Source organism: Rhineura floridana, chromosome 2 (assembly GCF_030035675.1).
Source record: "Rhineura floridana isolate rRhiFlo1 chromosome 2, rRhiFlo1.hap2, whole genome shotgun sequence".
Classification (NCBI taxonomy): Eukaryota; Metazoa; Chordata; class Lepidosauria; order Squamata; family Rhineuridae; genus Rhineura; species Rhineura floridana.
In genome coordinates, this window is record NC_084481.1 from 103,869,728 (window position 1) to 103,889,727 (window position 20,000).

The 20,000-nt window shown below is 42.9% G+C and overlaps 1 protein-coding gene across 2 annotated transcripts in view; it reads right to left on the reverse strand.

Moving 5' to 3' along the window:
- IGHMBP2 (immunoglobulin mu DNA binding protein 2) overlaps positions 1-20,000 on the reverse strand; it is a 110,420-nt gene that overhangs the window by 34,011 nt on the left and 56,409 nt on the right. For both annotated transcript variants that reach the window (XM_061609917.1, XM_061609916.1), the window contains exon 9: positions 4,054-4,236. In XM_061609917.1, coding sequence (XP_061465901.1) covers positions 4,054-4,236 — 183 coding nt within the window. The remainder of the gene's footprint in view (positions 1-4,053; positions 4,237-20,000) is intronic.

Sequence of the window (20,000 nt, forward strand, 5' to 3'; positions counted from 1 at the left end):
ATCCGATAGTATAATCATTTACGGAGGAGAAAAAATGAATCCCGAAGAACTGGATGAGCCAATATTCAAGTGATCCACACACAAAGTTCTCTCATTATCATACATAATAAGAAATGCTAATTCAACTGTTCAACTATATAGAAAAGATGAGGGGAGGGGGAAAAAGAGAGGAAGAGAGCCACTGCATTTTACTATATCTGACCTACAAGTGTAACAAAGGAAATATAGTTGGACTGCACTCTACTATTCTATGATTCTATAATCTTGGTAGCCATAGCAAGAGATCTCCCCATCATCTCTTAATGAGAGGGCCCACGTTGCTAGTAGGGATAGTGACAATTGCTGTTTTATCATTTTTATTTTGCTTCTTGTGAAGTGCCGTGGGTAAACATGATTGGGGAAAAACAGTATACTCAGTATTAATAACACTTATTAAAATGATTGCAACGGTAAACAACATCCTTCCCCAACCTCAGGGGAAAAAAATCTGTCTGGAAAGACTGAAAACAAAGCGTGCAATCTAGTCAAAGTTAAGTCTTCTATGCACACTTACCTGGAAGTAAGCCCAATGAACTTAGCGGCACAAATGTCTGAGGAAACATGCACAGGATCAGGCATGTATGGTACATTTCACTGAGAGAGTTACAGATAACTAGGACTTTGAAAGTGCAGCTTCGCATGCTTCAGAGCACAATTCAACCAAAACCCCCTCCCCTGGTCACTAAAAATAGCATTTTGGGACGGGGGAATATTATTAGCACAAGGGTAAGGAACCTGTGGCCCTCCAGATGTTGCTGGACTACAGTTACGCTCATCCCTGAGGATTGGCTATGCTGGCTGGGAATGATGGAAGGTGGAATCCAACCACACAGGGAAAGCACTATACTGGGTACTTCTAACTAGCCCATCTTTGCAACTTGATTTGCGTGGGAATCCTAATCTCCCCTTTCCTTATCCTATTATATATATATGGCAATTACAAAAGGGGAAAAAATCAACTATTTCAGGTTAAGAGGATGCTCCAGAGCTCGGTAAAATCAGTGAGAATTTACATTGCTTTCAGTTTACAACTGCATTAGACTCTGAGGAGAGTAACATCTTCCTTCCTGTCTTCAAAACAATTCATTGTTATTGTTGACAGTTTCTTTCACAGTCTTTAGAAAGTATTTCACTGTAATTGCCATCAGTATTGCATATTCAAATTACCTTCTTGGTGATTTGAATTCATAATGTGATTTTTTTTAAAAATAGCCCCCCCATATTATCCTGATGTAAGTGTTCCATGAATACTGACTACTTTTTCTACAAAGATGAGACTTTCTTTGCAGTCCTGTTACATTTTACATTTTAGTGGCTGCAAAGAGAAAACCAAAGTACTCCTATCCTGACCACCAGTGACAGCAATTTACCGTACAGAAACCATAAATCATACAGAAAAAAACACAATAAAAATACATTGTTTATCATAAAAACTGAACACTACCTTCAAATGTTTGCTGGAACACGGTGCTTCTCTAATCTCAGTTGGGAGGGAGCTCCGCAGGCTTGGTCTCACAACACTGAAAGCATGGCTTCTAGCAGTTACGAGCTGGGCATCTAAACCATGGGGGTCCACTAACAGAGACTTCCCCCAAAAGCTCAGTGACTGAGCAAGGACATAAGGGATCAGGTAGTCCTTAAGACATCCTAGACTCCAGTTGTTCAAGGCTTTTAAAATTAACACAAGAAGCTTGAACCTGGTCTAGTAACACATGGACAGCCAGTAAAAGTTTTTAAGCGCTGCAGCTATGTGTTGGCGGTAATTTGCCCCCATCAACAGTCTAGCTGCAGCATTTTGCAGCCCCACATAGAGTTCATTACAATAATCGAGACTTGAGGTTACCAATGCATGACTGACTCACTGCAGCCAGGTTATTCCTGACCAAGAATGGCTATAGTTGGTCCACCAACCATAGCTGGTAAAAGGCACTCGTAGCTATCAAGGCTACCTGAGCCTCAAGTGACAACAATGCATCCAGGAGCACCCCTAAACTAGGTGCCTGTTTTTCAGAAGGACAGTAAACCCCATCCAGGGCAGGCAAATGGTCATCTCTCAGACACTGGAAGTGCCCACGCACAGTGCCTCTGCCTTTCCAGAGTTCAAGCTCAGTTTATTAGCCCTCATTCATTCCTCAGCTGCAACCAGACAACATTCTAGACCACACTCAGCTTCTCCTGACTCAGATGTTATGGAGAAATAGAGTGGTGTACTGATGACGCTTCCCCTCAAAACTCCTAATTATCACCCCCAACAGCTTCATGATGTTAAAGAGCAGCTGCAACAGTATTGTACCCTGCGGCACACCACAGCACAAGAACTGTGGGGCCAAGATGCAGTCTCTCAGTGCCATTCTCTGGAGATGGTCCTACAGGTAGGAACCCATCCCACAGAGCCAGTCCAGTAGGATACCATGGTCAATGGTATCAAAAGCCACAGACAGATCAAGAAACTGGAGCAGAAATGCATTCCCCAATCCTGCCCTCAATACAGGTGATCTATTAGGGCAACCAAGGCTGATTCAGTCCCCAAACTGTGCCTGAACCCAGACTGAAACAGATCCAGATAGTCCACCTCCTCCCAGAATTCTTGTAACTGCTCTGCTCCTACTTTCTCTACCATCTTGCTCAAGAAGGGGGTATGCATGACCAAGCAGTAGTTATAAACTGCAAGGTCCAGGGTGAGCTTCTTAACTGGACTTCCCAAACTGCTGTGCCTAAGACACTATGGAGCAGACCTTCAAAGGGCTGTGCAAACGGCTCACAGCATGCTACTGATTGCTCCAGTCTTTTTTACTTATAAATTTTTATAAGTGAAAAAACCCAATACAACATTTTATGTAAAGCTTTTTGGAACAACTACTCGGTTCCCATGCTGTTCTGCCACTCAGCGTGTACCTGTTCCTGACTGTAAACCGCCCAGAGAGCTTTGACTATGGGGAGGTATATAAATGTAATAAATAAATAAAATAAAATAAATAACTGAACCAATCGGATATTGTTTCGCTGTTTAGCCCTGCCTCCATTTCTCTCCCCTTCCTCTCTTGTTTCCCCATGACAGGTTTTAGATTGAAACCATGGGCCTAAACTCTGTGAAGTGCTATGCACACTGATGATACTACATATCTAGAATGTCTAAATAAGACTTCTGAATCGTTTGTAAGTTCAGGACCCAACATCAGACCCAACAGTCAAAAGGACCGGAGCGGCATTCCATAAGGGAACATTCCTCACCCCATTGCAGAGTGAGCATGGCATGTTCCCAATCTTTTAAGAGAACAGGAATATTATTATGTCTGCATTGTAATCAACAGCAAGGATCCAAAGAACCCTGGAATCAGTCTTGTGAACCCAAGAGGGCTTCAGACTTGTTTTCCACAATCTCCCCTGCAACACAAAAAGAATCCAGATAGCAAACTTCTTTTCAATCTTAGCTTCAAAAAAGTTTGTGGTATGATTTGGGGGGCAGTTATTCCAAAGAGAACCCCAAATAATTCTACTAAGAACATAAGAAGAGCCTGCTGGATCAGGCCAAAGACCCATTAAGTCCAGCATCCTGTCCTCACAGGAGCCAAGCAGATGCCTATGGAGGCCTGCAATTAGGACCTGAGCACATTCCCTATCTGCAATATACAGCAACCAGTTACATCTTGCGGCATACTGCACAAGACAGCAGAGGTAGAACTGGGTAAGTATCAGCCACTGTGCTCACAGTAACTGCAGAATCAGGCCCTCAAAATGTAACTGGTCACTGTAAAAGTTTGCTTTTACTTTTAAAAAATCAAAACATAGCTGTGCGAACATCTATTTTGTAAGCACTGCAGGGAAAACCAAAATCAATATTTGCTAAATGAAAATGGACAAAAAAAATCAGAGGCGGGGGGGGGAAAGGATTATTGCAGATAACAGAAGAAAAACCTGTACACTCTCCATAAATATTAATTGACAATGTCAACCTTCCACTGAAAACATTTGAAGTTGGCGGGGGGAAAGCAAGCAAGCCTAGAGGCCACTTACCTCAATAAATGTTGTGCGACAGAGCAGTGAGCTGAGAGGCGGCCATCGTACATCTCGGAGGAAGCCCATTGCATGATGGTCTGGTGCATTCGGTACTGCACAGTGAGCATCTTCACGACACGGTCACCATATTTTTGAATCAGCCTTTCCATCAAACTGAGGGAAAGACCCTCCGTGGCAGCCCTGCACCAAGACAGAGAGAGAGAGTAATTAATATGTTCATCTAAACAAAGGGAAAGAACACAATTAATTAAGAATATTGCAAAGAGGGCCACCATCAACTTCATCCCATGTGTGCCTGTCAGATATACAGAGAAAGTGTTATCACAGTCATTATAAACAGTGATTGTTTATATCAGTGATTAGTTATAAACAGTGATTGGCTGGCAGCAGTAGCTGGGAGGAACCAGCCACACATATAAAGTCAGAGTACCCTAGCGAGGGAGCCTGCTCCACGAGCTAGAGGGAGCCCCAGCTGACAAAGCGTCAAGGCCCCAGCTGACAAAGCGTCAAGGCCCCAGCTGACAAAGCGTCAAGGCCCCAGCTGACAAAGCGTCAAGGCCCCAGCTGACAAAGCGTCAAGGCCCCAGCTGACAAAGCGTCAAGGCCCCAGCTGACAAAGCGTCAAGGCGAGTTAAGCAGCAGAGCAAAAAGAGGGTAAGTAGCTCCCATTTATTCCATTATTTAATTGAAGTAAAACAGCTCAGAGCAATAACTAATAAGGGCAGCCCAAGGTCACCCTGAGCTAGGAGCCAAATCCTGAAAGAACCTATATCTTAGGAGACAGATCCTAGGAGAAGGAAGCGTATAGAAAGCTAGTTTTCAACACCACCCTAGCAGGAAAGCTTCAGGGGACACTGTAAACAAGGCTAAATTCCAGTCGGAGAGAAGGGGGAAAAGGAAACTCCACCGATACATACAGGGAGAGAGTCAGCTCAGTCCTTGCTAAAAAGGGCAGCTTCAGCCTTCCTGAAACACAACCACAAGCTCTGTTTCCCTAGGTTAAAGAAAGGTCAGGCTGTTCTAGGTGGGAAAACAACAAACACAAAAGACTTGCCTGGAAGGTGCAGCCCCTTGCTGAGATTAAAAGCAGCCAAAAGCTTAAACAGCCCCGCCCCTCGCTCAGGAAGGAAGCCTGAGAGAATACTAAAGAGTTAAGCCCCAGCTGATAGCCATCAGCCTCAAGTAACACATCATTGGCTGGCAGCAGTAGCTGGGAGGAACCAGCCACACATATAAAGTCAGAGCACCCTAGCGAGGGAGCCTGTTCCACGAGCTAGAGGGAGCCCCAGCTGACGAAGCGTCAAGGCGAGTTAAGCAGCAGAGCGAGTTTGGCAGCAGGGCGAGGAGGCCAGGGCCCCCCACTCTGCCCGTCTGTTCCCTGACCTCAACTAAACCGCAGTCTCCAACCCATTGACGTAATAAACCTTAAACAAAACTATGCAGGTAACAAGCCAGCAGGCGTGTGGGGGCTTTCCAGTGTTTTGCACCGCCTGCAGCATGTACGACTATCTGCCTGTTGGACAAAAGTTGTGGGTATGCTCTCGGTGCAATGAGCTCCTGGCTCTCCGGGAACGACTTCATTTCCTTGAGGCCAAGGTGGCGGACCTGGAAAAGCTGAGAGAGGCAGAGCGGTGTGTGGAGGAGGCCTTCAGGGACGTTATAGCTGTGTCCCACTCCAACGATGATAGCTCTCCTGCTATCATGGAGAACGATGGTCTCGGGGAAGGAGAGCATCCAGCTGAGGAAGAGGGAAACGAACCCTTAGAAGGGACCCATTCCTTGGGGGATGAGCAGCTATCCTCTCGTGCCGAGGATATATCTCCAGGGGGTGGAGGGATCCTTGTAGTGGGTGATTCGATCATTAGGAACATAGACAGTGGGGTGTGTGATGGGCGTGTAGACCGCAAGGTGTTTTGCCTGCCTGGTGCGAAGGTTGCGGATATCGCCCGTCGTTTAGATAGTTTGGTAGACAGTGCTGGGAAGGAGTCAGTGGTTGTGGTGCATGTTGGCACCAACGACATGGGGAAATGCAGCCGTGAGGTCCTGGAAGCAAAATTTAGGTTGCTAGGTAGGATGCTGAAAGCCAGGACCTCCAAGGTGGCTTTCTCTGAAATGCTACCAGTTCCACGCGCAGGACCAGCCAGACAGGCCCAGCTTCGCAGTCTCAATGCGTGGATGAGACGATGGTGTCAGGTGGAAGGGTTCGGATTTGTTAGGCACTGGGGAACATTTTGGGACAAGCCGGGCCTGTACAAAGGGACGGGCTCCACTTGAACCAGAATGGAACCAGACTGCTGGCACTTAAAATTAAAAAGGTGGCAGAGCAGCTTTTAAACTGACTGAGGGGGGAAACCCGACAGGAGCTGAGAAAGGTCCGGTTCGGAATAAACCTCCCCCCTGGGATAAAAACCAAAGAAATGATGAAATTTTAAAAGGGGTAGGCCTAGAAGTAGGCATTGTGAGAGCAGGGGCACAGGATATAAATTCAGAAGAGCAAAATTACCACAGGCCTAACCACAAGTGCCAAAGACACTTGAAGAGAGACACTGCTTACAAGTGCCTGTACGCTAATGCTAGGAGCCTGCGAACCAAGATGGGAGAACTGGAGTGCTTGGTCTTAGAGGAGAGCATTGATATAGTGAGCATAACGGAGACCTGGTGGAATGGAGAAAACCAGTGGGATACGGTTATCCCTGGATATAAACTATATCGGAAGGACAGGGAAGGACATATTGGTGGCGGAGTCGCTCTATACGTGAAAGAAGGCATTGAATCCAGCAAGCTCGAAACCCTAAAAGAGGCAGACTCCTCCACAGAATCGTTGTGGGTGGTGATACCATGCCCCAGGAGGGACTTAATACTGGGAACGATCTATCGTCCCCCTGATCAAATTGCTCAGGGAGACCTTGAGATGAGATATGAAATTGAGGAAGCATCCAAACTAGGAAATGTGGTAGTAATGGGTGACTTCAACTACCCGGACATAGACTGGCTGCATATGTGTTCCAGTCATGACAAAGAAGCAAAGTTTCTAGATATTCTAAATGACTATTCCCTAGACCAGTTGGTCATGGAACAGACCAGAGGGACGGCAACCCTGGACTTAATCCTCAGTGGGGACCGGGACCTGGTGCAAGATGTAAGTGTTGTTGAACCGATTGGGAGCAGTGACCACAGTGCTATTAAATTAAACATACATGTAACTGGCCAATTGCCAAGAAAATCCAACACGGTCACATTTGACTTCAAAAGAGGAAACTTCACAAAAATGAGGGGATTGGTAAAAAGAAAGCTGAAAAACAAAGTCCAGAGGGTCACATCACTCGAAAATGCTTGGAAGTTGTTTAAAAACACTATATTAGAAGCTCAACTGGAGTGCATACCGCAGACCAGAAAAGGTACTGCCAGGGCCAAGAAGATGCCAGCATGGTTAACGAGCAAAGTCAAGGAAGCTCTTGGAGGCAAAAAGTCTTCCTTCAAAAAATGGAAGTCTTGTCCGAATGAAGAAAATAAAAAAGAACACAAACTCTGGCAAAAGAAATGCAAGAAGACAATAAGGGATGCTAAAAAAGAATTTGAGGAGCACATTGCTAAGAACATAAAAACCAACAACAAAAAATTCTATAAATACATTCAAAGCAGGAGACCATCTAGGGAGACGATTGGACCCTTGGATGATAAGGGAGTCAAAGGTGTACTAAAGAACGATAAGGAGATTGCAGAGAAGCTAAATGAATTCTTTGCATCTGTCTTCACAGTGGAAGATGTAGGGCAGATCCCTGAACCTGAACTAACATTTGCAGGAAGGGATTCTGAGGAACTGAGACAAATAGTGGTAATGAGAGAGGAAGTTCTAAGCTTAATGGACAATATAAAAACTGACAAATCACCGGGCCCGGATGGCATCCACCCGAGAGTTCTCAAAGAACTCAAATGTGAAATTGCTGATCTGCTAACTAAAATATGTAACTTGTCCCTTGGGTCCTCCTCCGTGCCTGAGGACTGGAAAGTGGCAAATGTAACGCCAATCTTCAAAAAGGGATCCAGAGGGAATCCCGGAAATTACAGGCCAGTTAGCTTAACTGCTGTCCCTGGAAAACTGGTAGAAAGTATGATTAAAGCTAGATTAACGAAGCACATAGAAGAACAAGCCTTGCTGAAGCAAAGCCAGCATGGCTTCTGCAAGGGAAAGTCCTGTCTCAGTAACCTATTAGAATTCTTTGAGAGTGTCAACAAGCATATAGATAGAGGTGATCCAGTGGACATAGTGTACTTAGACTTTCAAAAAGCGTTTGACAAGGTACCTCACCAAAGGCTTCTGAGGAAGCTTAGCAGTCATGGAATAAGAGGAGAGGTCCTCTTGTGGATAAGAAATTGGTTAAGAAGCAGAAAGCAGAGAGTAGGAATAAACGGACAGTTCTCCCAATGGAGGGCTGTAGAAAGTGGAGTCCCTCAAGGATCAGTATTGGGACCTGTACTTTTCAACTTGTTCATTAATGACCTAGAATTAGGAGTGAGCAGTGAAGTGGCCAAGTTTGCTGATGACACTAAATTGTTCAGGGTTGTTAAAACAAAAAGGGATTGCGAAGAGCTCCAAAAAGACCTCTCCAAACTGAGTGAATGGGCAGAAAAATGGCAAATGCAATTCAATATAAACAAGTGTAAAATTATGCCTATTGGAGCAAAAAATCTGAATTTCACATATACGCTCATGGGGTCTGAACTGGCGGTGACCGACCAGGAGAGAGACCTCGGGGTTGTAGTGGACAGCACGATGAAAATGTCGACCCAGTGTGCGGCAGCTGTGAAAAAGGCAAATTCCATGCTAGCGATAATTAGGAAAGGTATTGAAAATAAAACAGCCGATATCATAATGCCGTTGTATAAATCTATGGTGCGGCCGCATTTGGAATACTGTGTACAGTTCTGGTCACCTCATCTCAAAAAGGATATTATAGAGTTGGAAAAGGTTCAGAAGAGGGCAACCAGAATGATCAAGGGGATGGAGCGACTCCCTTACGAGGAAAGGTTGCAGCATTTGGGGCTTTTTAGTTTAGAGAAAAGGCAGGTCAGAGGAGACATGATAGAAGTGTATAAAATTATGCATGGCATTGAGAAAGTGGATAGAGGAAAGTTTTTCTCCCTCTCTCATAATACTAGAACTCGTGGACATTCAAAGAAGCTGAATGTTGGAAGATTCAGGACAGACAAAAGGAAGTACTTCTTTACTCAGCGCATAGTTAAACTATAGAATTTGCTCGCACAAGATGCAGTAATGGCCACCAGCTTGGACGGCTTTAAAAGAAGATTAGACACATTCATGGAGGACAGGGCTATCAATGGCTACTAGCTGTGATGGCTGTGCTCTGCCACCCTAGCCAGAGGCAGCATGCTTCTGAAAACCAGTTGCTGGAAGCCTCAGGAGGGGAGAGTGTTCTTGCACTCAGGTCCTGCTTGCGGGCTTCCCCCAGGCACCTGGTTGGCCACTGTGAGAACAGGATGCTGGACTAGATGGGCCACTGGCCTGATCCAGCAGGCTCTTCTTATGTTCTTATGTGATCCAATAAGCAAATACTCAAAGCGCAGTTGGGGCTTTCCCAGTGTTTGCACCTGCAGTTCTTTGCCTTTATAACTCACAATGGAATTCAGCTGCACATACAGTTCTCTGGATCTCAGACAATTCGCTCCAAAATACTGTATGCTTGGCAATGCTCCTGACTCCCGTGCTTAAGGCATGCTAAAGTTCTATTTAGAGATGCATTAACTCAGAAAAAAATGGGGGGAGGACTTTCCCTCCTGGCTCACTATGTTCCATGACAATTAGTCAATGGGACCCTACGCACTCCTCATACTAGTAGCGGACAGTGTGGTTGGGTGCAGCCACTCACCTGACCTGCAGTTGGTGGCACTACTGTTTCCTGGGAGGGGGAGGGATGAGATGGCTGGGAGGGGCAAACACACCAGTGTAGCCAGTTTGGCACTCCTGACAGTACATTTGCACCGTGCCAACCTTGCCACTGCTGCCCCCCCTCTTGGTAAGCAGCAGTGACGTGACTGACCAGAGGTTAGGTGAGTGGCAGACCCAGATACTATACTCGATTGTAGCCTCATACTGTAAGCTGTCTAGACAGAGACCGTGCCCCTTCAACCCCATACAGTGCCAAGCACACAGCTGATATGAAATAAATTGTAAATAATAAGCCCATTGAGTAACCTGAAAGAGCCTAATATAGTTCCATCTCTGAAGCTAAGCATATCTCGGCCTGACCAACATTTGGATGGGAGAACATCTGGGAACTGCTTTGTAGAGGAAAGGCAGGATACAAAAGTAAATAAAATTGATGAAGTTGGTCAGACAAGACAAGGCACCTATTTATTGCTGTACAATCCATTGGACAACAAGAGTTAATGGATTAGCCAGATTTTTTAATGGCCCCAATCAAGTAGGTCTACTGGAAATGCACATGTACATGGGAGCTCTCATTTCATTTTTAATCATAGCAGCTCCTCTTTCACATTCTTCTGCTTGGATTCTCAAAGTGTTTTTAATGCTCCAGAATTTAAAAGACTGCTGGCCATTCAGCAGCCAACAGGGTATGAAAATGGTGCTGCTCCTGTGCGACAAAAACGGATGGGAAAATCACTGGTGCCTGCCTAGATCTGGACCATTTGGCATACACCATTGCAGCTAACGAGGTTCTCTCCTCATCTACATGATAAATTCCTTACAAATATAATAAATGAAATAAGAAGCAAGTATGTAGTCAGCTCATGCAGTAAAAAAAACCTTTTGTTTTAAGTCAGGCAGTAAATGTTCTAAAGTATTCCTTTTAATGAAATCACATAAAAGGTAGGGAGGCAATAAAGCTTACCATGGGGCTCAAATAAAACCTCTGTATACCCTAACACCGCAATTTCCAGTGTACCGTGCAACTACAGAGGACTGTTATGGACTATATGATGAATTAATAATGAAGAGATCTTTCACCTTTTAATGAAATGTGGTATTATTTCACCCCTAGTTATTGTCAATAACTGCTGATTTTCCAGAGAATAAGAAAGAAAACATTTTCCACTGGTGGTTAATTCTTTTATCTCTTAGGATGTCCAGTATTTGTAAGAGCATAATAAAACTCTAGCTATGGGTCATGAATAGGCACTAACACATAGATTAATGTATCAGCATTAGGGATGATTCTGAAATTTTACTCATCTTAAATTCTCCACAGATTTTGGAATTCTGAATTACCTGTTAATATTTCTGAAGTGAAAATCATTAATTAGGAATTATCCATTGTTCCCTCTTTAAAATTATTTATTTATTTAAATTTAACAAAATTTATATACTGCTTGAATACAAAGACCTCTTAAGTGGTTTACAAAAAACATTAAATTATCAAGAAAATAGTTAAAACAGGTAATTAAAAACATACTTAAAAAAAATTAAAACAGCTACTAACTAAAAAAATTAAAACAAATCAACATCTACATGTCTGGAAAGGCTTGCCTAAACAGAAAAGTTTAAAGCAGGAGCCAAAAGAAATCCAGCAAAGGTGCCTGCCTGATGTCAATAGGCAGGGAGCTCCAAAGAGTAAGTGCTGCCACACTAAAATACCAATTTCTTACAAGTTTGAAATCAGTATTATGTGGCACCTATAACAGTGCCTTTTCCACAGAACAAAGTGCTCAAGTGGGCACATATGGGGTTAGGCGGTCTCACAAGTAAACTGGTCCCAAGCAGTTAAGGGCTTTATATAACACTAGTAACATCTTGAACATGCCCCAGTAACAAACTGGCAACCAGTGTAGATCTCTGACAGAGGTGTTATATGCCGACATGATCTTACTCCTGTCTGCAATCTGTCTGCAGCATTCTGCTCTAACTGCAACTTACAGTTAGGGAAGCCCCATATAGAGCATACTGCAGTAATCCAGTCTTGAAGTCACCAATTCCTGAACTCCTGTGGCAAAGCTCTGCCGGTCTAGGAAAGGTCTTAGTTGTCTTACCAGGTGCAGCTGATACAAGGCACTTCTAGCCACTGGGACCACCTGGGCCTAACCTGGATCCAGAAGCACCCCCAGACTATGTACCTGCTCCTTCAGGGGAAGTGCAACCCCATCCAATACAGACAATGACCAATTTCTAAGATATAGGAACCACTCACCCACAGTGCCTCCATCTTGCCAGGATTCGAGCTCAGCTTATTTTCCTTTATCCATCCATCCCCCAAATTTTGTACAGAGTACTGGGTACACATCGTTTCCTACAGCTTTCAATCCCTTCACTTCATTTATTTCCCCTCAACCACATTACCAGCACACAAGTACTGATAAAACATTCTGATGTTGTACTCAACGTGACTGTGTCAAGGTTCTTTTTTGGTGGTGTTTTACCAATGTGTCATAGCACATCTGTGCATCAGTAAACACCACACACAAACATTCTTGACACAAACATAGTTACACCAAGATACTTTTTTTGTGGTGCTTTATCAATGCACATCACAGAGAGAAAGAAAGAGAAACCATGTGTTCCAATTCTGGAATTAATTTTTAAAATGTTTTTAGTTGAAACAGAAATTCAGGAGTAGAATATTGGGTAGAGTGAACCACAGAAACTACAAAACGGGAAATCCTCTCATTCCTAATTAGTAAAGCTGTTAAATATATTGTTTTGAAGTTACAGCTACGCTGGACCAAACTGGCCTAATTTAAGTATCATATAAATAAATATTATTAATCTTGTAAATAAAATAAATAAATACAGTGGAAACTATTAAAGAAAACACATAACAGCAGCACATTAGAAAACAAATGTTCCAAGCAGAGTCTTAGAACAAGGCAAGACATCAAACAAGGAATCTAAAGCACAAGTTTTCCTGTGCTTGTGCTAATGTAGCTAAAAGCACGACACTCACACATGAGAAAGAGGTGCCAATAGACTTGGGAGAACCCCATGGCATGCACAAGTACAAATAATTTGCAAAAAGAAACCCTGAGAAATAAACCTCCCAGATTAGTCCCGTAATAACTCAATGGCACAGAATGTTGAGAGGTTGAAGCCCCATCTGCAGTTAAAGCAATATCATATACCACTTTGAAAAGAAGTGGCTTCCTCACAAGACTCCTGGGAACTGCAGTTTGTTAAAGGTGCTGAGAGTTGTTAGGAGACGTTTATTCCCCTCACAGAGCTACAATTCCAGAGTTCCCTGGGAAGAGACTGACTGTTAAACCACTCTGGGAACTGTAGTTCTGTGGGGGGAACAGGTAGGGTTGCCATATTCCAGTTCCACAAATCCGGGCAGGCTAATTTGCATATTATGCTAATTATTTGCATATTATTTGCATATTGATATTTTGATTGTCCAGTTGTTTTGTTTTTGTGCCTAGGAACTACCACCAAAAACGGGAAAGATGTGAGAAATCTTTTTTTTAAAAGCAACATTTTCAGCCTTAGATGCCTAGACTCTAGTTTCCAACACTATGGAATATTTATTGATTGATTAAGAGCATTTATATCCTGCCCTTCTGCTGTTAAAAACAGAGCTCAGCATAGCTTACAAATATAATAAAAACAATAAAAATACACAATCAATATAAAATATAATAAAAACACAAAATAGCAACAAACATAAAGTCAGGGCAGCAGTACGGTTAACCATATACGATATATTTCAAAGATGTGGTGGGTGGAGAAAAACAAGAAGCCAAAATGTTAGAAAAAGGAGTCTTCCACACCACATGCTCAGTTCTAAATACTGTTGCAGCAAGTTTTACAAGTTCCTCTAGTATTCCACTGGTGCAGGCACTCAGACATTCAAAGTATCTGTATGTTTCTTAGGTTTTATAAAAGCAGAGCTTTGCTTAACTCAAAATTTCTTCTCCCTTTGATCAACCACATCTACACAGGTTCCACCTCCATACTCAAAATGAAACTGGGCCTGGAAGTGTGCAACAACCCCACACATACCTTGCTAATTGGATTACCAATGCCAGAATGTCTGTCTTATCGACTACTCTCCTGCTCCCCCCCCCCACCGGGCATCATGAAAGACCCAGTCCTGGGCTCAGAAAGAAAATAAATATCTGGTCCTCTTCAAAGTACTCATAAGCCTCTTGTTTTAATTAAAATCATAATTATAAATTCTTGCTCTTATCACTACTGGGAGTTAATTATCTTGCATATGATGCTGTTGCTTCTATGGCTGTAACGGAGTGAGGTTAAAGATAAGTGAAATGCAAATAGGGGGAAAAAACACAAAAGGCAGTAACACTTTCCTATAAATGTAATACCATACCAACCACAACAAGATTCCTATGACTAAGGCAGAAAACTCAGCATCCCACAACCAGTCAGGATTCATAACTAAAAACCCAAACTAAAAGAATCCTAGCAGCCAGTCAGCCAAGGTCACAGAAATCCCCATGCAGCACAACCTGACCTGGGGACTGCAGTTAATGCAGAATGCTGCAGCACAATTGCTCACATGAGTGAGATCCTATCGGCACATAATACCTCTGCTCTGAAATCTGCATTGGTTGCTGATTTGCTACCAGGCCACGTTCAAGCTGTGCTTTCCATGTTATGGGTGCCGCATAGTACTTGTTCTGCTCTTGTAAGAAATCAGTCCTGTAAAGTGGCAGCACCTACGCTTTGGAACTCCTTGCCTATTGACATTAGGCAGACGCCTCTTTTCAGCACCTGCTAAAATCAGTTTTCTTGAGGCAAGCCTCGCCAGGCATGTGGAAGCTATTGTGTTTTTAAATCTGTTTTTAACTCATTGTTGGTTTTATTATTTTGAATGTTTTTAAGTATCTGTCCTTAATGCTTTTGCCAATAATTTTATTGTTTTAATTAATTTTTTCTGTAAACTGCTTTGAGATTTTTTACAATAAAGCGGTATATAAATGTTGTAAAAAATAAATAAATGTTGGAGTCACTGTGGCCCTTGAGTCTCTTCCCACTTTTAGGAACCAAGGAATCTGCCTTATACTGATTCAGGCCATTTCGTACCATGATTTCTTAAATGCAATACCATACCAACCACAACAAGATTCCTATGAGTAAGGCAGAAAACTAAGCATCTCACAACCAGTCAGGATTCCTAACCAAAAACATGATAAATGAAGAAATATTTATATAAGCATGACGATCAAATATATTTATTATTTACACAGACTGTAAAGATATTTATAGTGCAATCCTAGGTTTATTTATTCAGAAGCGAGTCCCAGTGTATTCAGTGGGGCTTACTCAAACAGGAACAGAAATGCAACTTCAAGTGATAAGCAACTTCATTCACACAACCCAAAATTCCGATTCATGCCACTTTACGCTGTTTTGCAACTGTTTATATTTGTTTTTATGGTTATTGGATTTTATATGGCTTTATTTCTTGTAGTGAGCTGCCTTGGCTTCCAACCCTACCTCACAGGGTTGTTGGAAAGACTCCATACACGCACACGCACACACTGCAGATGTATAAATACATACAGCCCATATAATAGTTTATGGTCAAACCAGTTGGTCATTGCAGAAGATCAGTATTAGTTTTTAAAAAATCAGTATTAGTTTCCTACAGAATAAAAACTGTAATACCTAAGTAAGCCCTGCCTACTTGCTTTAAAATAGGACTGGAGAGGGGGAACGAAACAGTTAGAACACAAACACAATTCTTTTTTACATTCACTCCAAAGTCCCATTGATTTTCAGCACATTCATAACCATGTCTACTCAAAAGTAAGTCCTATTGAATTCAATGGGATTTACTCTGGACATATGGGATTAGCATTGCTTTTACAAAAGCAAGTATTGGAAAGGTTTTCAAAACACTGCCCAGGATCTGACTCCTGCACACAAGAGGGGGAAAAAACTGAAATGTATATACTTACCCAATTTATGAGATTTTCAGATAAACGGGGGGGGAAACCACCATTTTCTGGCCTTTCAATGAGGTTTTCTAGACACTGCCTGAGGTCAACCAAACTGAAACACAACCCTGGCTTCACTGATTGGCTGCAATCCTGAATGGGCGGGGTTAAAGCTATGAAGTGCTATACAGTACAGTACTGTTTAAAGAAAGATTTAACAGTCGGGGGCAGCTGACGTTTTTATGTATATCTCGAGAACCGGACCTAGAAACTTAATTTTTTTTAAATTAAAGCTGAGAATCCAGGCCACCTAAGGGGCTAACCGGGCACCGGGTGGCATGCAAAGAATCCAGGTAAAACCTGGCTAACCGGGCAATATGGCAACCCTAGGAACAGGGGCCTTCTAACAACTCTCAGCACCCTTAAACCCCAAGATTCTCTGTGGGGGAAGCCATAGCTGTTTAAAGTGATGGAATCCTGCTTTAAATGTATAGTGCAGATGGGGCCTAACTGTTTAAGGGTGAGGGATGGAGTGGTTGAAGCCCTAAACAGGAACTGTTAACATTTTGTTGCAGGGCCCACATATAAATGAAAACATGCCATTTGTATTTTAATTAGTTAGTTTCAGAAGCACTTCCATCAAGCCTTTCTTGGTCTCTGTCAAAACTGTTTACTGTCATGAAAGTGTCTCTTTCTGGGCCAGGAATGTTTATCCAAGTAAGTGGATCAAGCAAACTAAGAGGCACTTTTAAATGGTCCACAATACCCTTGTGGCCTTGTGGCCAAGGTTGTTCTCAACAGATGTTTCTAGATTTCCTATTAATTAATACAGATAAAAAAATTCATCCATGAACTGGTGACAACATATCAAGATTTAATTTAATAATAAAAATAAGCACAGACTAAGGGTATGGGGAAGAATCAGATTAAAAGCTTGGGGTAAGAAAGGATTCTTGTGTTTGCTCCAGGAGTGGTCCTGAACAATTTCTCTGAAGTAGTGTAAAAGTGTGTGAGTAGTGAAAGACAGAAAGACATCCTTCAATACAACCTTTTTGCAGGTGAATGTAGTAAGGCCAAAGACAGCAAGGCCAATTGATGAGATCAATTCTCACTTTTCAGCATCACTGAAGCAATGAATATACAAGTGTTTGGGAAACATATGTGTCTTTTGGCTTGCAAGTTGTATTGCAGCAAGCAATGAAAGCACTATTTTGATTTGTCCTTTGCAGTACTTTTTTTGTGCCTTGGGGGATACATACGAGTAGTAAATCATTTCTCTATATACAAGTAGGGTGAAATACAGAGTATGAAAAGCTGGAAGTGTGGATGTGGAAGTCATGGTACACATCCTAAATGCATCCATCTTAGTTCCAGCGAAACCCCTGTTAGTAAAATACATTTTGGAGATTTCAAGGATGTCTTACTTCACGTCACATTGGAAAGATTGTACTTGCTCAACAGTGCCTCACACACATGTTTTTACTGGCTTATGTTAAGTGTGTCAGTACAGTGGAAATGCCAATGTAAGGAATTTGCAAGTGTTACTAGCACAAGTATTATCCCACCACTGGTAATAACAAGATTATGGAGGCAGATACAATCAGCCATCCATCCTGAGGCCCAGGAGGCCAGTTGACCATGACCTCACTTACATATTCAGCACTGAAATCCTTGCCTAGGCAATGTGCAATTGTGGAAAGGGGAAACAGTCTGTCTGTGCTGAGTATAGCAGGGAGAGAAATGCACAAAAGACCCCAAATCCTCCGTATAATTGTTAAATACAGGTCTGACTTGCTTTTACCAGGCCAGTGAAGGTTGGCCTTATGGCTAAAGGAAAGGAGGGGAGACAGGAATTAATAGAAATCAAGAGCAGAAGGACGGTGCATGTCATGGGTGCATGTCATGGGTGGGTGGGGCAGGGTCACTATTCTGACCTGAGAGGAAATTATTTCTTGATCCCACATGTTGTGATCAGTCACAGTATAAAGCTGCAAGCCCAGCCACCAAGCCTGCCCAAGGGAGATTTTATGAACTGTTAATATATTTACTGAACCAAGCAAGCATTCAATATCCCACCGCATTTGGGAAGAAAAGCCCTTCCTTCAGGGAAAAATTCATTGCCAAATAAACATTCATTCGGTATAACTGCCTTAAGTTGAGTTTGCTGGACTTTTCTACTGGCAAAGCACCAGGGAAATCAACCAACTCACAGTGAAAAAGGAAAATACATTAATATAGCTAAAATGTGACACAGTTCATCAGTGCAATGACATGATGAAGAAGGCGTAGGACAATTATCAGCAATATTTAAAGAGCAGAGTAAAATCAAGATGGAACTGAATTAATGAGGATGATCTGGGAGTATGAAGCCTGAGGGGGGAAAGACTAGAATGAAAATGAGAAGATTCTGAGCATAGATTGGACTAAAATCATGTTGTGATAACAAGATGCACCTTAGAAGTACTCCAGACCTCATTATCAGTCTCCTGCAGGAGGACCCAATGTTTTGGACATTCCAAGTTTAATTGCATCCATTTGCACAACCTTTTGTCACTATTGTATCAGTTTAGCAGTCACACAGAGAAGAAACTTTGATATCTACTATGCTCTGCACCTTACTTTAGTTCTCAAGGAACATACATCAGTATGAAGGGTGGTTCAGCATTGCTCGCTGGCAACTTAAGGAAAGATCAATGCTGTGCTTTCTTTTGTCCAGAGGCTACTCAACTGATTACATTGGTTTGATGCCAAGGGCTGAACAGTTCACGCTAGAGTGACATGCAATCCAAGAAAATGGCTCAGTGCAGACAGTCCCTGTCCTACATCAACGTTCAGCAGATTGGGAACAACGTATGAGAAGCCTAGGGCTCCCACACTCCCCCCTTCCCTCTCCCTTGCATGAAAGGTGGAGTGTAAAAGCTTCCACTTTCAAACAAGCCACAGTTGCATTTTAACTCATTGATTGTTCTTGCCCAAATGGAAACAAATCCAGATCAAACCATAGTTTGCTTCCCCATGTTTCCCTATCATAGTTCGATCCTCTCTGATGCCACTCGCCCCAACTGAGATGGTTTCGAGAACATGGGAGAGCAGCCTCCATAATGGAATGGAGAACCTATAGCATTTTTGGAACAGACCTTACCATCTTCTTTCCCACATTTTGCAAGAGTCTTTAGCCCTGTTCAGGTGTTAAAAGACTCACATCATGAGAGGAATCTGGTGCCAAGTTCACTGTCCCCATTGCTTAGCCCTGCCACTCTCCATGTATGGGAGGATGTCTGTAGCAGATTCAATTTGGGTAGGCTCCTAGCATGATTAAGACCACTAATTGTTCAGGGTTTTACACTGCACCAACTGGTGGGATCAGATGACAGGGACACAATGTGTGTGTGTGTGACAGGGTGACAGGGACACAATATGTGACAGCATGTGTGTAAAAAACAAGCAAGCCCCCATTCTCCCCTCCCATAATTCTAAATGTGTAAGGGTGTTAACAACTGAATAGGGCTTTTGTTTCTGCCCAACGTCGTTTTTTCTTTATACAAATTCATTTCTCTCTCTAGGATGCACACCTTAACGTGGTGAGGTGGTCTGAGAGTATTGAAGAAGCTGAGAGCAATGCCGTCAGGAGTCTAGACCAAGAGGCTAGACTCCTAGCAGGGGCACCCATGGTGAAATGGTCAAAGCTGAGACACCAGACTAAGATGCAGCCAGACTCAGAGGAAGGCAATGGTAAACCACCTCTGAATATCTCTTACCACGAAACCCCTATGAACAGAGTATCCAAAATGCAACATGAGATAGTGCTGGACGATGAGACCCCCAGGTCAGAAGGCACCCACCGAGCTACTGGGGAAGAACAAAGGACAAGTACGAGTAGTGCTGTGACTAATGACGCAGCTGGGTCAAAGCCAAAAGGAAGCCCAGAGGCTGATGCGCACAGATGCGAAAGGAGAGTCCGGAGATGTATGATGCACACAATAGGAACATGGAATGTGAGAAGCATGAACCAGGGAAAGTTAGAAATCGTCAAGCAAGAAATGGAACTTATCAACATTACAATACTCGGCCTG